We start from the raw sequence: 14519 nt of genomic DNA, 5'->3' as shown, positions 1-14519 counted from the left end.
GACAGGGTCTCACTGTCTCTCAGGCTGGAGTGCGGTGGTGTGATTACAGCCCATTGCAGCTGTTGACCTCCCCAGCTCAAGCAGTCATCCCACCTTAACCTCCTGAGTAACTGGAACTACGCATCACCACACACAGCTAATTTTTAAAAAATTGGCATAGAGCTAGGGTTTCACTCTGTTTATCTAGGCTGGTCTTGAACTCATGGGCTCAGACAGTCCTGTCTTGGCCTCCCAAAGTGGTAGGATTACCAGCATGAGTCAGTGCACCTGGCTGACTGCATCTTTTATTATTTTTGCCTATAAAATCTTGCTTTCCCTTTGGTTGGAGATAGGTATTGTTTATTATTTATCATGGCCAATCTTTTGAAAATTACTTGGCTTTATGGGTGGTAGAGACACTTGGAGGCCCCAGGTTTATTTAGTTTCGCTTTAAACTCAGTTTTGTTAACAGCGAATTTTTAAAAAGTAGAGCTTGATCTGTTATATTCAGATTGTGTACTGTATCCAAATTCGTGTGGTTGGGTGGTCTCACAAGAGAGGAACAAGCTTGATTTCTGTTAGCCAGAGCAGCTTTTTCCTTCATATACTGTCTATACTCTTTTACTCTCTACATTCTTCTTTTTCTGTGTGTCAGTATCAAACCTTACTTTTTAGAAGGACATTGTTTCTTTAACCATGGTTACTATATTGTCAGCCTGGTAGGTGTCTTCCTAGGTGTTGTCATGCCTCTTTTCAAGTTCATACCTGTGCTTGAAATACAGTGTTAATCTTGTTAAGTCTGTTACTTCTTTTTTCTGTTCAAACTATTTGTAACAAATGGCATCAACAATGTGATAACAACAGATTTCAAAAATAAGCTATCTGCCTTTGATAGAAAATTTCTCAAACGTCATGTATTGACCCATTATGACAGGTAACATTCAAGAAGTAAGTAATCTAAAATATGGCAAAACCAGTCTATGGTGAGAAGTCAAACTAAAATACATATAGTCAACACAGATACTATGAACATTAAGTTTCATGTTTATTATACACAGTATATCTCTGTGAGTTTGTAATGGACAATAGCTACTGTCCAGATAGTATCAAATCTAAAACTTCACTTCTCCCGCATTGTGGCTATTCTCCCCTCAACTTCACCTGCCTTCCAAGTGATCCTTCTACTGCAGCCTCCCAGGTAGCTAGGGCCACAGGTGCACATCACCATACCTGGCTAATTTTTAAATTATTTGTACAGACACAGTCTCATTATGTTGACCAGGCTAGTCTCAAACTCCTGAGCTCAAGCGATCCTCCCGCCTCAGCCTCCCAAAGTGCTAGGATTACAGGCCTCAGACCACTGTGCATGGCTGTACTTTTCTTATTGGCACAGTTCCTGTCGTTTGTAACGAAGTTACTCCAGAGTTATATGTAATTACATCCAGTATGTTAATACTGATTTTCAATATAACAATAATTATGGGTTTTTTAAAAACCTAGAACAATAACAAAAGTGTGTAAGTTGCCTATTGAATGTGGACTGGTCATTCAGCCAATTATAAATATACTTCTATTTTATTATATAGTTTAATTAACCTGGATACTCTTTATTTTGTTCTCCTTAATTACTTAACATGTTTAAGTTCTGATATATACTTATCAGAGTTGCTTTTGGTTTATTTATATTTGCCCCCATGGGCACAAGATTTAGATAATTTAAATAATCTACATATTAACTGTTTCAGTGAGAAACTGATAGGTTACTTTTTTTTTTTTTTGATAAAACTCTTTAGACTGATGCTGCTACTAGGTTGAATATTTCTGAGGAATTTTTCTTTATTTTGGCATTGTGTCTACTTTTCCCAAGAAAAAATAAATTTCTATTGATGGTACCATACCATCATATCCCTTCTGGTTCTAGGGCACCACTCCAGGCTTTAGAACCTCTTAAAATGTACTTCAGAATCTCTGTGATGCTTTTGTTCTCATCTTTTGGATTGTCTAATTTTTTTCATATTCATACTTGTGATTGCCCATAATGCCTCCTCTTTTGTTCTGAGAAGTTCATCTGTCTTCTGCCACACTCAGGAATCCTTTAATACTTGGGTCAAAGTACCATACAGACTTCTCTCATTAGTCTAACTCCCTAGCTAATAGTGTCCTCTGATATGTTGTTGTCTGTTTCAGACAGTTAGTTTCCTTTTGTTTTTTTCATCGTAAGAGTTCTTTTTTCATAGTTTACAAAAACAATGCTTACTTATCTTCTATATACAGAGAATGACCTTTGAACTTAGTATCCACTCGATTTATAATACTTAAACCTTACCTCTGATTCCTCAATATTTAGGATTACCTTTCCTAATCATTTTTACTATTACACATTTGTGTTCTTGTTTTAGGGAGAAGAATTTTCTCCCTAAAAGGGTTCTTTTAGAATACTTTGTAAGTTGTGTATTTTTAAGTGATTTACATATGAATTATCTTAAACTACATTTTGAAAACAATTATGAAATTTTTTATTAAATAATTGTAAAAGGTTGTAAGATATCTATCTCCTTTTGTGTTTTTGGTCTTATTGGTGTTTCTGGTACATTCATTTAGGAAGAAAATGTTATATGAATATGATTTTAAATTTTACAAATGGGAAAACAAGAAACAGCTATTGATATAGGGGGTTTTTTTGTTTGTTTTTTTGTTTTTTTCTTAAATGAGATGCAGTGTTGCTCTGTTGCCAGGCTGGAGTGCAGTGACGTGATCTCAGATCACCGCAACCTCCGCCTCTCAGGTTCAGGCAATCCTCTTGCCTCAGCCTCCTGAGTAGCTGGGACTACAGGCATGCGCCACCATGCCCAGTTAATATTTGTATTTTAAGTAGAGACAGGGTTTCACCATGTTAGCCAGGATGGTCTCGATTTCCTGACCTTGTGATTCGCCCACCTCAGCCTCCCAAAGTGCTGGGATTATAGGTGTAAGCCACCGTGCCCAGCTGTGTTTGTCTTTCTTTTCTTTCCTTTCTTTCTCTTTCTCTTTCTCTTTCTTTCTCTTTCCCTCCCTCCCTCCCTTCCCTCCTTCCTTCCTTCCTTCTTTCCTTCCTTCCCTCCCTCCCTCCCTCCCTCCCTTCCCTCCTTCCTTCCTTCCTTCCTTCCCTCCCTCCCTCCCTCCCTCCTNTCTTGCTCTGTCATCCAGTCAATCTGAAGTGCAGTGGCATGATCATAGCTCACTGCATCCTTAAACTCCTGGGCTTGAGGAATCTTCCCACCTCAGCTTCCTGAGTAGCTAGTGCTAAAGGTGTGTGCCCTGCCTAGCTACTTTTCCTTTTTGGGACATGGAGTCTCGCTCTTGTTGCCCGGGCTGGAGTGCAGTGGTGAGGTCTTGGTTCACTGCAGCCTCTACCTCCTGGGTTCCAGCTATTCTTGTGCCTTATCCTCCCAAGGAGCTGGGATTACAGGTACTCACCACTATGCCTGGCTGATTTTTACAGTTTTAGTAGAGACAAAGTTTCACCATGTTGACCAGGCTGGTTCCGAACTCCTGATCTCAGGTGATCCACCCACCTCGTCCTCCCAAAGTGCTGGGATTACACATGTAAGCCAATGCACCTGGATGCGATAGTAAATATTTTATACACGTTTCATATAAATAAACTACAGTAGGTCATCAAGTAACGTTTTAACATTAATGAGGAAAAAAACTGATTCCCGGCCAGGGCCACTGCCTGTGCAGAATTTGTACATTCTCCCCATGTCTCCGTCAGTTTTCTCTGGGTATCCTGGTTTCATGCCACATCCCAGAGACATCCACTGTAGATACATTTACATGTCTAAATGATCCCAGTCTGAGTGAGTGTGGGCATATGTATTAGTATACTCTGCAATAGGATGGCATCCTGGTTAAGGTTAGTTACTGCATTGTCCCTGAGATGCTGGGATAGGGTTTGGCCACCCACAACTCTGAATTGGATTAAGTGAGTTGAAAAATGAGCAAATGAATAAATACAAATTATGATTGTAAACTCTATGATACTCATACAAATGCATAGCCATAAATGATGTACAAAAGCGAGCCCACCAAATTTAAATTTTACTGTGTTTGAACTGCCTGGTGGTAGAAAGTGCACCTTAGAGCGTTCAGTTTGTAACCATTGAGTCCTTGATTTCATCTACCACCACCACTGATTCACCAAAAATTGAATAAATGACTATGTTAGTGGTTTGTATTAATCTTTCTTAAGTGTATGTGTAACTAACACTCATCCCAGTATTTAATATTCAAAGTGTTAACTTCTAAATAAGGAAGTTTAGTAATTTTTAAAAATTTATTTTATGAGATGGAATCTCACTCTGTTGCCCAGGCTGAAGTGCAGTTGTGCAGTCTCGGCTCAGTACAACCTCCACCTCCAGGTTCAAGTGATTCTCCTGTCTCAGCCTCCCATGTAGCTGGGACTACAGGTGCATGCTACAGTGCCCGGCCTAGTTTTCTGTATTTTAGTAGAGACTGGATTTCACCAGGTTGGCCAGGCTGGTCTCGAACTCCTCAGCTCAGGCAGTCCATCCACCTCAGCCCCCTAAAGTGCTGGGATTATAGGCATGAGCCACTGTGTCTGGCTGTGACATTTTTTTTTTTTTTTTTGTAATCATAAATATGCTATAGGAACATAACTCTTCTTTATATCAATTAATGTATGGTAAAATTAATTTTATGCATCATTTCAATTAGAATTGCAATTTTCAAGAACTATATGTTGTGAGGACTTACTGTATATACATATGCCAAAGAGAAGTGTAATTTTTTTATGTGTAGTTAATAAAGTATAATATTTATAATTTTCATCTAGGGTTAAGTTTAGAGCAAGTTGACATCTTATGGCATTGTTTAGTAGAAGATTCTGAATGTTATGATGATGCACTCCATTGGTTTTTAAATCAAGTTCGAAGTAAAGATCAACATGCTATGGGTATGGAAACCTACAAACATCTTTTCCTGGAGAAGGTAATTTAATTTCTCACAGTTTATTTGTTATTTTTCCATGTTCCCATTTTTTCTGTTGAAATACGAAATCTGTAATGCTTTTTTTTTTTTCTTTTTTTCTTTTTTGGCAGTGTTTTTTTTTAAGTAACCAAATGTAGTGATTTTTAGCTATCCTAAAATAATTTTGTTCAGATTTGTGCTTTGATTTTGTTGTTCACACTGTTTACATCTAAATTAATAGTTTATATTTATAAAAAAATTCTATTAGCTACAATAATTAAACTAACAATTAGAATAACCGTTGAAGGCAGCAGTAATTAGAAATGTGGAGGGTTTTTCTGTTTGTTTTTAAAAATAATAATATTGTAGTCCAATTTTTAGGGGTGGTGTCCACACCCACAAGTGTGAGAACTGCTTTCTGTGACTCCTCCTTAGTTAAATGACTGTCATTGCAGTCAGTCTTTTGGGTAAAGATAAGCCAGTTTCCAAATGTGTAGATTCTGGGAAGGCATATTCAGAAGTTTTGTCATTGTAAAGATGTTCCAATTTTGTTATTTTTCTTAATGAGCTATCCCCATTAGAATTTTGAAACTGAATGAAAATAATTTAATAGACTTTATTTTTATGCTTATTATAAAGATTCTCTGCAAAATGTGACATTATCTCCATGTTGGAACTGAGTATATATATGAATGAGTTCTAGTATGTATAAACTAAATCACTTAATAGATCCAAGACAGAGCTGCAAATAGAACTTTTGCCATCTTAAATTTCAACCCCCGACTTTAACAAAAACTGCACATCTCCCATAACTTTGTGTGGTATAGTTATACAATGGATGATAGATGTTTTTATTTTTGTCCTCTGATTTGGATCTGTGTACATCTTGAAAATCAAAACCTGTATCAGCAGGTTTCAGTTATTAACTGAATAAAATGTTTATTAAATTACACATATTTTTTTTTATTTTTCATTTTGTTTTTTTTTTGAGATGGGCTTGCTCTGTCCCAAAGGCTGGAGTACAGTGGTGCTATTATGTCTCACTGTAGCCTTGACCTCCCAGGCTCAAGCAATTCTCCCACCACAGCCTCCCGGGTAGTTGGGACTACAGCCATATACCATCATACCCAACTGATTTTTGTATTTTTCTTAGGGACGCGGTTTTGCCATGTTGCCCAGGTTGGTCTCAAACTCCTGAGCTCAAGTGATTCACCTGCCTTGGCCCTCCAAAGTGCTGAGCCAGCATGCCCAGCCAAATTATTATATATTTTTATTTTTTTGAATTATCACTAAAAATTTAAGCTGATTTGTTTTCTTCTACAATGTTTTCAGTAAAGTTTATTTAAATAAAATAAAATCTGTGAATTATCACACTAAATTAGTTTTATGTTTCCCCACCCTCCCAAAGATGCCCCAGCTAAAACCTGAAACAATTAGCATGACTGGCTTAAACCTGTTTCAGCATCTCTGTAACTTGGCTCGATTGGCTACCAGTGCCTATGATGGTGGTTCAAATTCTGAGGTATGGATTTAGATTTACTTTATTAGTGAACTTTATTCCTCAAATTAGATTATCAAATTAGGTTACCAAATTATTTTTCTACAGAGCATAGAATTGTGCAATGCAATTGGGTTTGTTTGTTTTGAGATGGAGTCTCGCTCTGTTGCTCAGGCTGTAGTGCAGTGGTGCGATCTTGGCACACTGCAACCTCCACCTCCCAGATTCAAGCTATTCTCCAGCCTCAGCCTCCCAAGTAGCTGGGATTACAGGTACCTGCTGCCATGCCCAGCTAATTTTTGTATTTTTGGTGAAGATGGGGTTTTACTATGTTACTCAGACTGATCTTGGATTCCTGACCTCAAGTGATCTGTTCACCTGCCTCCCAAAGTGCTGGAATTACAGGCATGAGCCAACTTGCTCAGCCCAGTTGGGTTTTATTCTGTGGTTTCAAAAGTTTTATAAAGGAAATTTATTTTTCATTACCAAAGATAACATTCGTTGTGCTTAGTGAAACCACATTACATGTTTCTTGATTTATCAGAAGAGGCCGTGCAAGTGTTCTTTGAGTGTCCTAGACATTCCTAGATAATACAGTCAAATATTTTACTTCAAATAAAAGATTGATTTATCTCAGACATGATTTTTATGCCATTTGGTTCAGCTAAGCTGTTAGTTATTCTTGGGTAATTTCATTCCAAGCTACTTTAAGTAACCTCTCATCTGGGAGTCATCTCTAACTGTGAGCATGATGATCAGTTCATTAACTCTCACAAATGGCTCTTCTTAGCTTCGAGGTTGTGGCATCCTAGGGCTGATATGGCACCTGGGGGCTGCCAACAAATGACTCTTCTTTAGCTTAGAGTTGTATGTACCTGGCTTGTTGGCTGCTAGGAATTGCTGAATTATTATCCTTGTACTCTGCTAACAGAGACTTACTTGACAGTCTTCCTTTTTGGACATTCCAGTTAGGTAATAGTAGCTTTGATGTAGTAATCCTTTTTTTTTTAAAAATAGTTTTCTTAACAAGTTGGTGTTGCATTAGGAGAAAGGTAGAGAGAACGCGTGTTAATTCATATGGTAAAGAATAATTTTGGCTGGGCACAGTGGCTCACTTCTGTGATCCCCAACACTTTGGGAGGCCAACGAGGGCAGGATTACCTGAGGTAAGGAGTTCGGGACCAGCCTGACCAACATGGTGAAACCCAGTCTCTACAGAAATACAACAATTACCTGGACCTGGTGGTGGGCACCTGTAATCCCAGTGACTGGGGAGGCTGAGGGAAGAGATCACTTACACCTGGGATGTAGAGGTTACAGTGAGCCGAGATCACACTACTGCACCCCAGCCTGGGCAACAGAGCAAGACTCTATCTCCAAAAAAATAAATAAAAGAATAATTTTATCTCTTAGCAAGTTTTGGGGAAGTTTTTTAAAAAGGAAAAAGAATAATTTTTAAATTATTTTTTGTGATGGAGTCTGGCTCTGCACCCAGGCAGGAGTGCAGTGGCATGATCTAGCTCACTGCAACCTCCCCCTTCCGGGTTCTAGCAATTCTCATTCCCCAGCTTCCTGAGTAGTTGGGATTACAGGGGTGTGCCACCATGCCTGGCTAGTATTTGCATTTTTAGTAGAGGTGGGGTTTTGCCGTGTTGGCCAGGCTGATCTCGAACTCCTGACCTCAGGTGATCTACCCAGCTTGCCTCCTAAAATGCTGGGATTACAGAGGTGACCCACTGTGCCAGGCCATAATGATTATTTTTTTGAGACAGTGTCTCACTCTGTCTTCTGGGCTGGAGTACAGTGGCACAGTCTCAGCTCATTGCAACTGAACCTCCCAGGCTCAAGCAATTCTCCTGCCTCAGCCTTCTGAGTAGCTGGGACAACAGGCGTGTGCCACCATGCCCAGCTAATTTTTCTGTTTTTAGTAGAGTTGGCCTGACTAGTCTAGAACCCTTGACCTCAAGGTTTCCGCCCTTTTTGGCCTCCCAAAGTGCTACAATTATAGATGTGAGCCACCGTGCCCGGCCAGAATAATTTTAACTATACCTAAAATGCTTTTATTTTATCTTCTTACTACCTTCTTTTCTTGTCTGAATAGGGTTTTTGAATTTTTTTTAGTCCTAACTCTTGCTTCAGTATCACTATGATAATTTTGTCATCTAGGCTGGAGTGCGGTGGCGCAATCTTGGCTAACTGCAACCTCTGCCTCCCAGGTTCAAGCGATTCTCCTGCCTTAGCCTCTCGAGTAGCTCAGATTACAGACCTGTTCCTCCATGCTAAGCTAATTTTATTTATGTCTGTCTGTCTGTCTGTCTGTCTGTAGAGATCGGGTTTCAGCTTGTTGCCTGGGCTGGTCTTGTACTCCTGAGCTCAGGCAACGCGCATGCCTCAGCCTCCCAAAGTGCTGGAATTACAGGTGTGAGCCACTGTGCCCAGCCCACTATGATAGTTTTCAGTTTGGTAATTTCAGACAACTAAGCATACTTGATTCACCTAAGAAGTAGTTATGCTATATTATGAAATAATACTGCTGTTTTAAAGTAGGTGATACTAATACTAAAGTTGTTCAGCTACCTATTAGGATACCTTTCTTCACTCTGCCCAACTTTTGGGAGCTTCCACTCCCCAGTTTTTCTATAGTTTTCAGTGAAAATACTCTCTTTGTCATCTCATAGTTAACACTATAAATTAGAGTGAGGCTGGAACAGTGGCTTATGCCGGTAATCCCAGCACTTTGGGAGGCTGAGGCAGGCGAATCAGCTGAGTTCAGGAGTTTTGAGACCAGCCTGGCCAGCATGGAGAAACCCCCTCTCTACTAAAAACACACAAAAGATTAGCTGGATGTGGTGGTGCACACCTGTAATCCCAGCTACAGGCTAAGGCATGAGAATCCTTTGAAAAGTGGGAGGCAGAGGTTGCAGTGAGCTGAGATTGTGACACTGTACTCTACCCTGGGCAGCAGAGTGAGTCTCTGTCTCAAAAATAAAAATAAAAATAAATTTTTTTGAGAAACTTGAATTAGCATGTCTTGTTAATTTTCTGTGAATACAAGAAAGCAGTGGTTTTTTTCAATATAAGTTAGATGGATTCATTGAAGCGTTGTGCTCATTATTTTATTTCAGTTGGTTTTATTCCTTTGTAGTATGTTTTTAAGGACTTGAATTTTCCTACTGTGTAGTTACAACTTGTTAAACGTTATGTAAATATTGTTTGCTGCTGTATAAATATTAGAACTAGTATAGGTGTATTTCATTAATTGAGGAAATTTTTAAGGCTTTTTTATTTAATAACTGAATAATAGGATTTGCCTTATTAATACTTTATAAGATTAAAACTCTTGGGTATTGTATGATTTTTACCCTTGATACTTAAGTCTTATGATGAGTTACATCATTTGACAAACAGAATTTAGAGACAATCATATTTTTCTTTCTTAGCTCTGTGGTATGGACCAATTTTGGGGCATTGCTTTAAGAGCACAATCTGGTGATGTCAGTCGAGCAGCTATCCAGTATATTAACTCCTATTATATTAATGGTAAGTGATTTGAAATACTGTCTTATGTGAGGGTGTTTTGTTAAACCATAGTTTTTCTTTGATATAGCTAAATAAGAATATAAGGCTAATATATCTAAACATTTGGCTTTCAGGTAAAACGGGTTTGGAGAAGGAGCAGGAATTTATTAGTAAGTGCATGGAGAGTCTTATGATAGCTTCTAGCAGTCTTGAACAGGAATCACACTCAAGTCTCATGGTTATAGAAAGAGGACTCCTTATGTTGAAGACACATCTGGAAGCATTTAGGAGAAGGTAATTTTTAAATATCACACTGTTAGAATGAATTTCATTCTTATTCCTGGCATTTCCAGAAATATTCTAAAAGTGAATCTAAGTTTTTGTTGGGTCACATAGAAAGTGTAATTTACCAAAGTGAAATGTCAGTAACAGAAGTAATTTTTATTAAGAATATATACCATTTTGCTTTGAAATAGGCAGTATGGGTTCCTGATAAATATTGCACAGCTTCAATAATAATTAGAGTTTGAGCAGATATGCATGAATAAGAATTATTAGACAGAATTCCATCTCTAAGAAAGTACTGACTTTGATTAAAAATGCAAAACACCACTACCAAAAAAAAGTCTCTAGAACTCTTACCAAGAACATCAGATAATCTCATAGTTGAATCAAGTTGAGTCATGTGTTTCATTTGCTGTTTTTTTTTTCTTCCTGGACTAGGAGACAGTATTTTAATTTTGAATTTCCATTTACCATGGAAACATGACCAAAAAAATTCTGTTAATGAATATCTGTATAATTATTTTAGACATAACCTGTGTAATACAGAAATAAAGCAAATTAATATTTATGAATATAACGACTGAAATGAAAGGTGAGTAGATAGTTTTAAGAAATTCTGTGTGTTAAAAATCATGAGCAAATGTAAAAGTACCAAGAACTGTGTTGAAAAAAATTGTTAAAATTAGTAACTTTTTTCAACTTCAGATCTTAGTTTGATTTGATATTGAAATTGATAGTTTATTGACATTTTTTAAATATCAAGAAATATTACATAATAAAGGTATTTTATACATTCCTTATAATAACATACCTCCATGATTTGAAACATTTGGACATTACAAAATTCTTTGATTATGATTGCAATTCATGGAAATTCCACTTGAAGAATTTCTTGTGTTTTTAATGAATGTGAAAGGGAGCTCGTTTTGTGTTGCACAGAAACTTCATACTGCCTTATAACTTTAATCACTTAAAAAAATAAAATTTTTAAAAAAGCAAATGTGGTGTTGTATCTTATTCAAATACATATTATAAAATTCAGGTATTACACTGTGATGTAGAAAATGAAAGTCTACTGTAATTGCTCTCTTCCTCTTGGAGATAGTTACTGTTAATGAAACCTGTACCTCCAAAATTTTTTCTATGCCATAAGGATATACAAACAGCAAACCAAAAAGGTCCTGTTGATTCACATTCTTAGTCCTTGCACAACATTAAGTGTCGAAAATCAGCACTTAAGTCTTTAAAAATGTATTCGTTTTTTGAGGATTCAGTGGTGGTTTGATAAGTTTAATGAAATTAAGTCCAAAAATTCCTTCTCAGATGTACAAATTTTGTTGTAATTCAGTTGTGGAAAAAAGAATTGTCCTTGATATCTTTTTATTCATGTTTTATGTCAGAAGTTAATGTTGATGTTAAATAGTTTATATTAAAATGTTTATATAAAAATGTTTTACTAGTAGAATAACTAGGTTATGGATAAAATTGAATAGTCACAAAACTAAGCAGTAGTTTAAAAAAATTTGCCTGGGTATTCTTCATGCAAATTTTGTTCTTGATGTGCTTAGTGCTATTATTAATTGAAAGTTGCCTAACATTTGTAGGTTGAAAATATAATTGTTTTATGTGTTCTGCATATTAAGACAATAATGTCTTAAGTGGTTTTCTTTTTAAAAAGAAATAAAATTATAATCTTAAACAGTGGTTCTCAGCCAGAAGTGTTTTTGTTTCCCAAGACATAGTATGTAATGTCCGGAGACACTTATGATTATCACAGCAAGGGAGCATGTTACTGATACCTGGTGGGACCCTGCTGAATATCGGAGCATGACATATAGCTCCATCACCTTTCTTCCTCTGCCTTCTGATAACAAATTATTAATTGGGCTTAAAATGTCGGTAGTACCACTATGGAAAAACCCTGGTCTTGAATATGTAACAGAAAACTGTTTTAAGATTACTCTTTGGCTCATACATTGGATCATGTGGAAAGTAGACAAGTTCATTCATTCCTTCATTTTTTATCCTTCTATTTAAAAATTGCCAATTAGTTTTAGACTTTTTTTTTTTTTAAACTAAATTCAGGTACCTTGGATCCTGTCTTCCACATCTGGAAATTAGTTAGAAAATTCACGCATGTTTAGTGATTATCATGCTAGGTGCCTCTTTCCTTTGAAATATAAGTCTTTGTAATTCACTTTATAATTTTAGCAGCCATGAATTGCCTCTCAATTTCTATTGGACTGGTTAGTATATATTTACTAGAATGTTTCTGTTCCCGAAAAATATTTCTTAGTATCTTTTTTCCTTCTGAATGTAGGAGTCACAGCTTACTATTTCATTTACTGGATTAGGTTGTTTTTCAGATTCCTTCTGCGTCTATTAATATTTCTACCCTCTTCATTAAAAAAAAAAAAAAATGGCCTTAATGAGATTTTTTTTTCCTCAGTAATTTCTCTTGGTGACTATTTTGTTAGGTGCTCTTAGCTGTTATTACGCGTTTAGGTTTGATTCAGTATGATGAATCTGAACTTAAATTTGTTGCTGTAGAATAAATTGGAATGAACTTAGAACTGCTTTTGGACTTTTCCAGTCTGTAAGATGTTAAAAACTTCTGTAACATTAAAATGGTTTAAAGTGGTATCCTTTTTATGTGTTTTTTTTTGGTCATGTTTTAGGTTTGCATATCATCTGAGACAGTGGCAAATTGAAGGCACTGGTATTAGCAGTCATTTGAAAGCACTGAGTGACAAACAGTCTCTGCCGCTAAGGGTTGTATGCCAGCCAGCTGGACTTCCTGATAAGGTACTTAGATAGTTTTAATTTCCAAGTTGTTAACATTTCCCAGGTCAAATATCTGTTCTTTTTGTATTTTTAAATTGGTTGCATCTCATATTTCAGATGACTATTGAAATGTATCCTAGTGACCAGGTAGCAGATCTTAGGGCTGAAGTAACTCATTGGTATGAAAATTTGCAGAAAGAACAAATAAATCAACAAGCTCAGCTTCAGGAGTTTGGGCAAAGCAACCGAAAAGGAGAGTTTCCTGGTAAGCCTTTCAATTCAAATGCCCTCCCTGTGTCTCTCCCTGTCTCTCTCTTTCTCTCTCTCTCCTCTCTTTCCCCCTCCCTTTCTCCCTGTCTCTCTCTTTCTCTCTCTCTCTCTCTCTCTCTTTCGCCTTCTTTCTTCCTCTCTTTCTCTCACCCTCTTTCTCCTCTTTCTTTCTTTCTCTATCTCTTTCTCTTTCTTTTTTTTCCTTAGCCTCCTGAGTAGCTGTGATTACAGGCACCTTCCAACACGCCCAGCTAATTTTTACATTTTTACTAGAGATGCAGTTTCACCATGTTGGCCAGGCTGGTCTCGAACTGCTGACCTTGTGATCTCCCGGTCTCTGCCTCCCAGAGTGCTAGGATAACAGGCATGAGCCACCATGCCCAGCCCTCTCTCTTTCTTTCTCTTTTCTTCTTCCTTCCTCCTCTTCCCCTTCTCCCTTTCCCCTTTCCTTCCCCCTTCTCTCTTTCCTTCCCCCTTTCCCTTTTTCTTCCTTTTCTTTCCGTTTTCTTTCTTTTTCTTTCTCTCTCTTTTTTCTCCTCTTTCCCTCTCTGTCTCTCTCTTTCTTTATTTCTTCATATCATGTCATATATCATATATCACAACTGCCTTGGTTTGTCTTGTGTTGCTGTAACAATACTGCAGACTAGGTAATCTGTAAAGAACAGAATTTATTTTTCACAGCTTTGGAGCCTAGGACGGGAAGTCCAAGATCAAGGTACCAGCATCTGGTGAGGGCTTGCTTTCAAAGTGGCTTCTTGAATGCTTCCTCCTCACAGGCAGAGAGAGGGTGGAAGGGTAAAAAAGGAACAGACTCCCTCCATCAAACCCTTTTATAATGGCATTAATTCATTCATGGCCTCTCCAAAGGCCCCATGTCTAAAATCTGTTGAATTGGAGATTAATGTTCAACATGAATTTTCAGAGAGAGAAAAATTCAAACCATAGCAGCAACTTTGAACCTTTACTTTGAACGTCCACCATCCATATTCATGGCTCCCTTTACCCTCCCCTCCCTTTGATACCATTGATTCTTAGGTAAGAAGCTGCTAAGAATTGCTTCGGATGTTATATGCAAAGAAGTCTTCATTCGTTTCTTAGAAAATTCTATTTTAGACTTTTGATTGGACCATAAAAAACTTGAAGTTTATTTCATAAGCAGTGTGGGGATTATTGATAAATTTAAGTTTCTTGTATACTGATTCACTTTAACCCAATA

At 37.3% G+C, this 14519-nt stretch overlaps 1 protein-coding gene across 4 annotated transcripts in view; it reads left to right on the top strand.

Annotated features, from left to right (window-relative positions):
- USP34 (ubiquitin specific peptidase 34) overlaps positions 1-14519 on the top strand; it is a 286775-nt gene that overhangs the window by 146004 nt on the left and 126252 nt on the right. For all 4 annotated transcript variants that reach the window (XM_017545012.2, XM_017545015.2, XM_017545014.2 and 1 more), the window contains exons 22-27: positions 4814-4968; positions 6356-6469; positions 9886-9985; positions 10099-10258; positions 12928-13054; positions 13151-13298. In XM_017545012.2, coding sequence (XP_017400501.1) covers positions 4814-4968; positions 6356-6469; positions 9886-9985; positions 10099-10258; positions 12928-13054; positions 13151-13298 — 804 coding nt within the window. The remainder of the gene's footprint in view (positions 1-4813; positions 4969-6355; positions 6470-9885; positions 9986-10098; positions 10259-12927; positions 13055-13150; positions 13299-14519) is intronic.

The sequence above is a fragment of the Cebus imitator genome, unplaced genomic scaffold (assembly GCF_001604975.1).
Source record: "Cebus imitator isolate Cc_AM_T3 unplaced genomic scaffold, Cebus_imitator-1.0 Scaffold175, whole genome shotgun sequence".
In the NCBI taxonomy this organism is placed as follows: Eukaryota; Metazoa; Chordata; class Mammalia; order Primates; family Cebidae; genus Cebus; species Cebus imitator.
The sequence above is the reverse complement of the archived record's forward strand: the minus strand, read 5'-3'. Positions and strand labels throughout refer to the sequence as shown.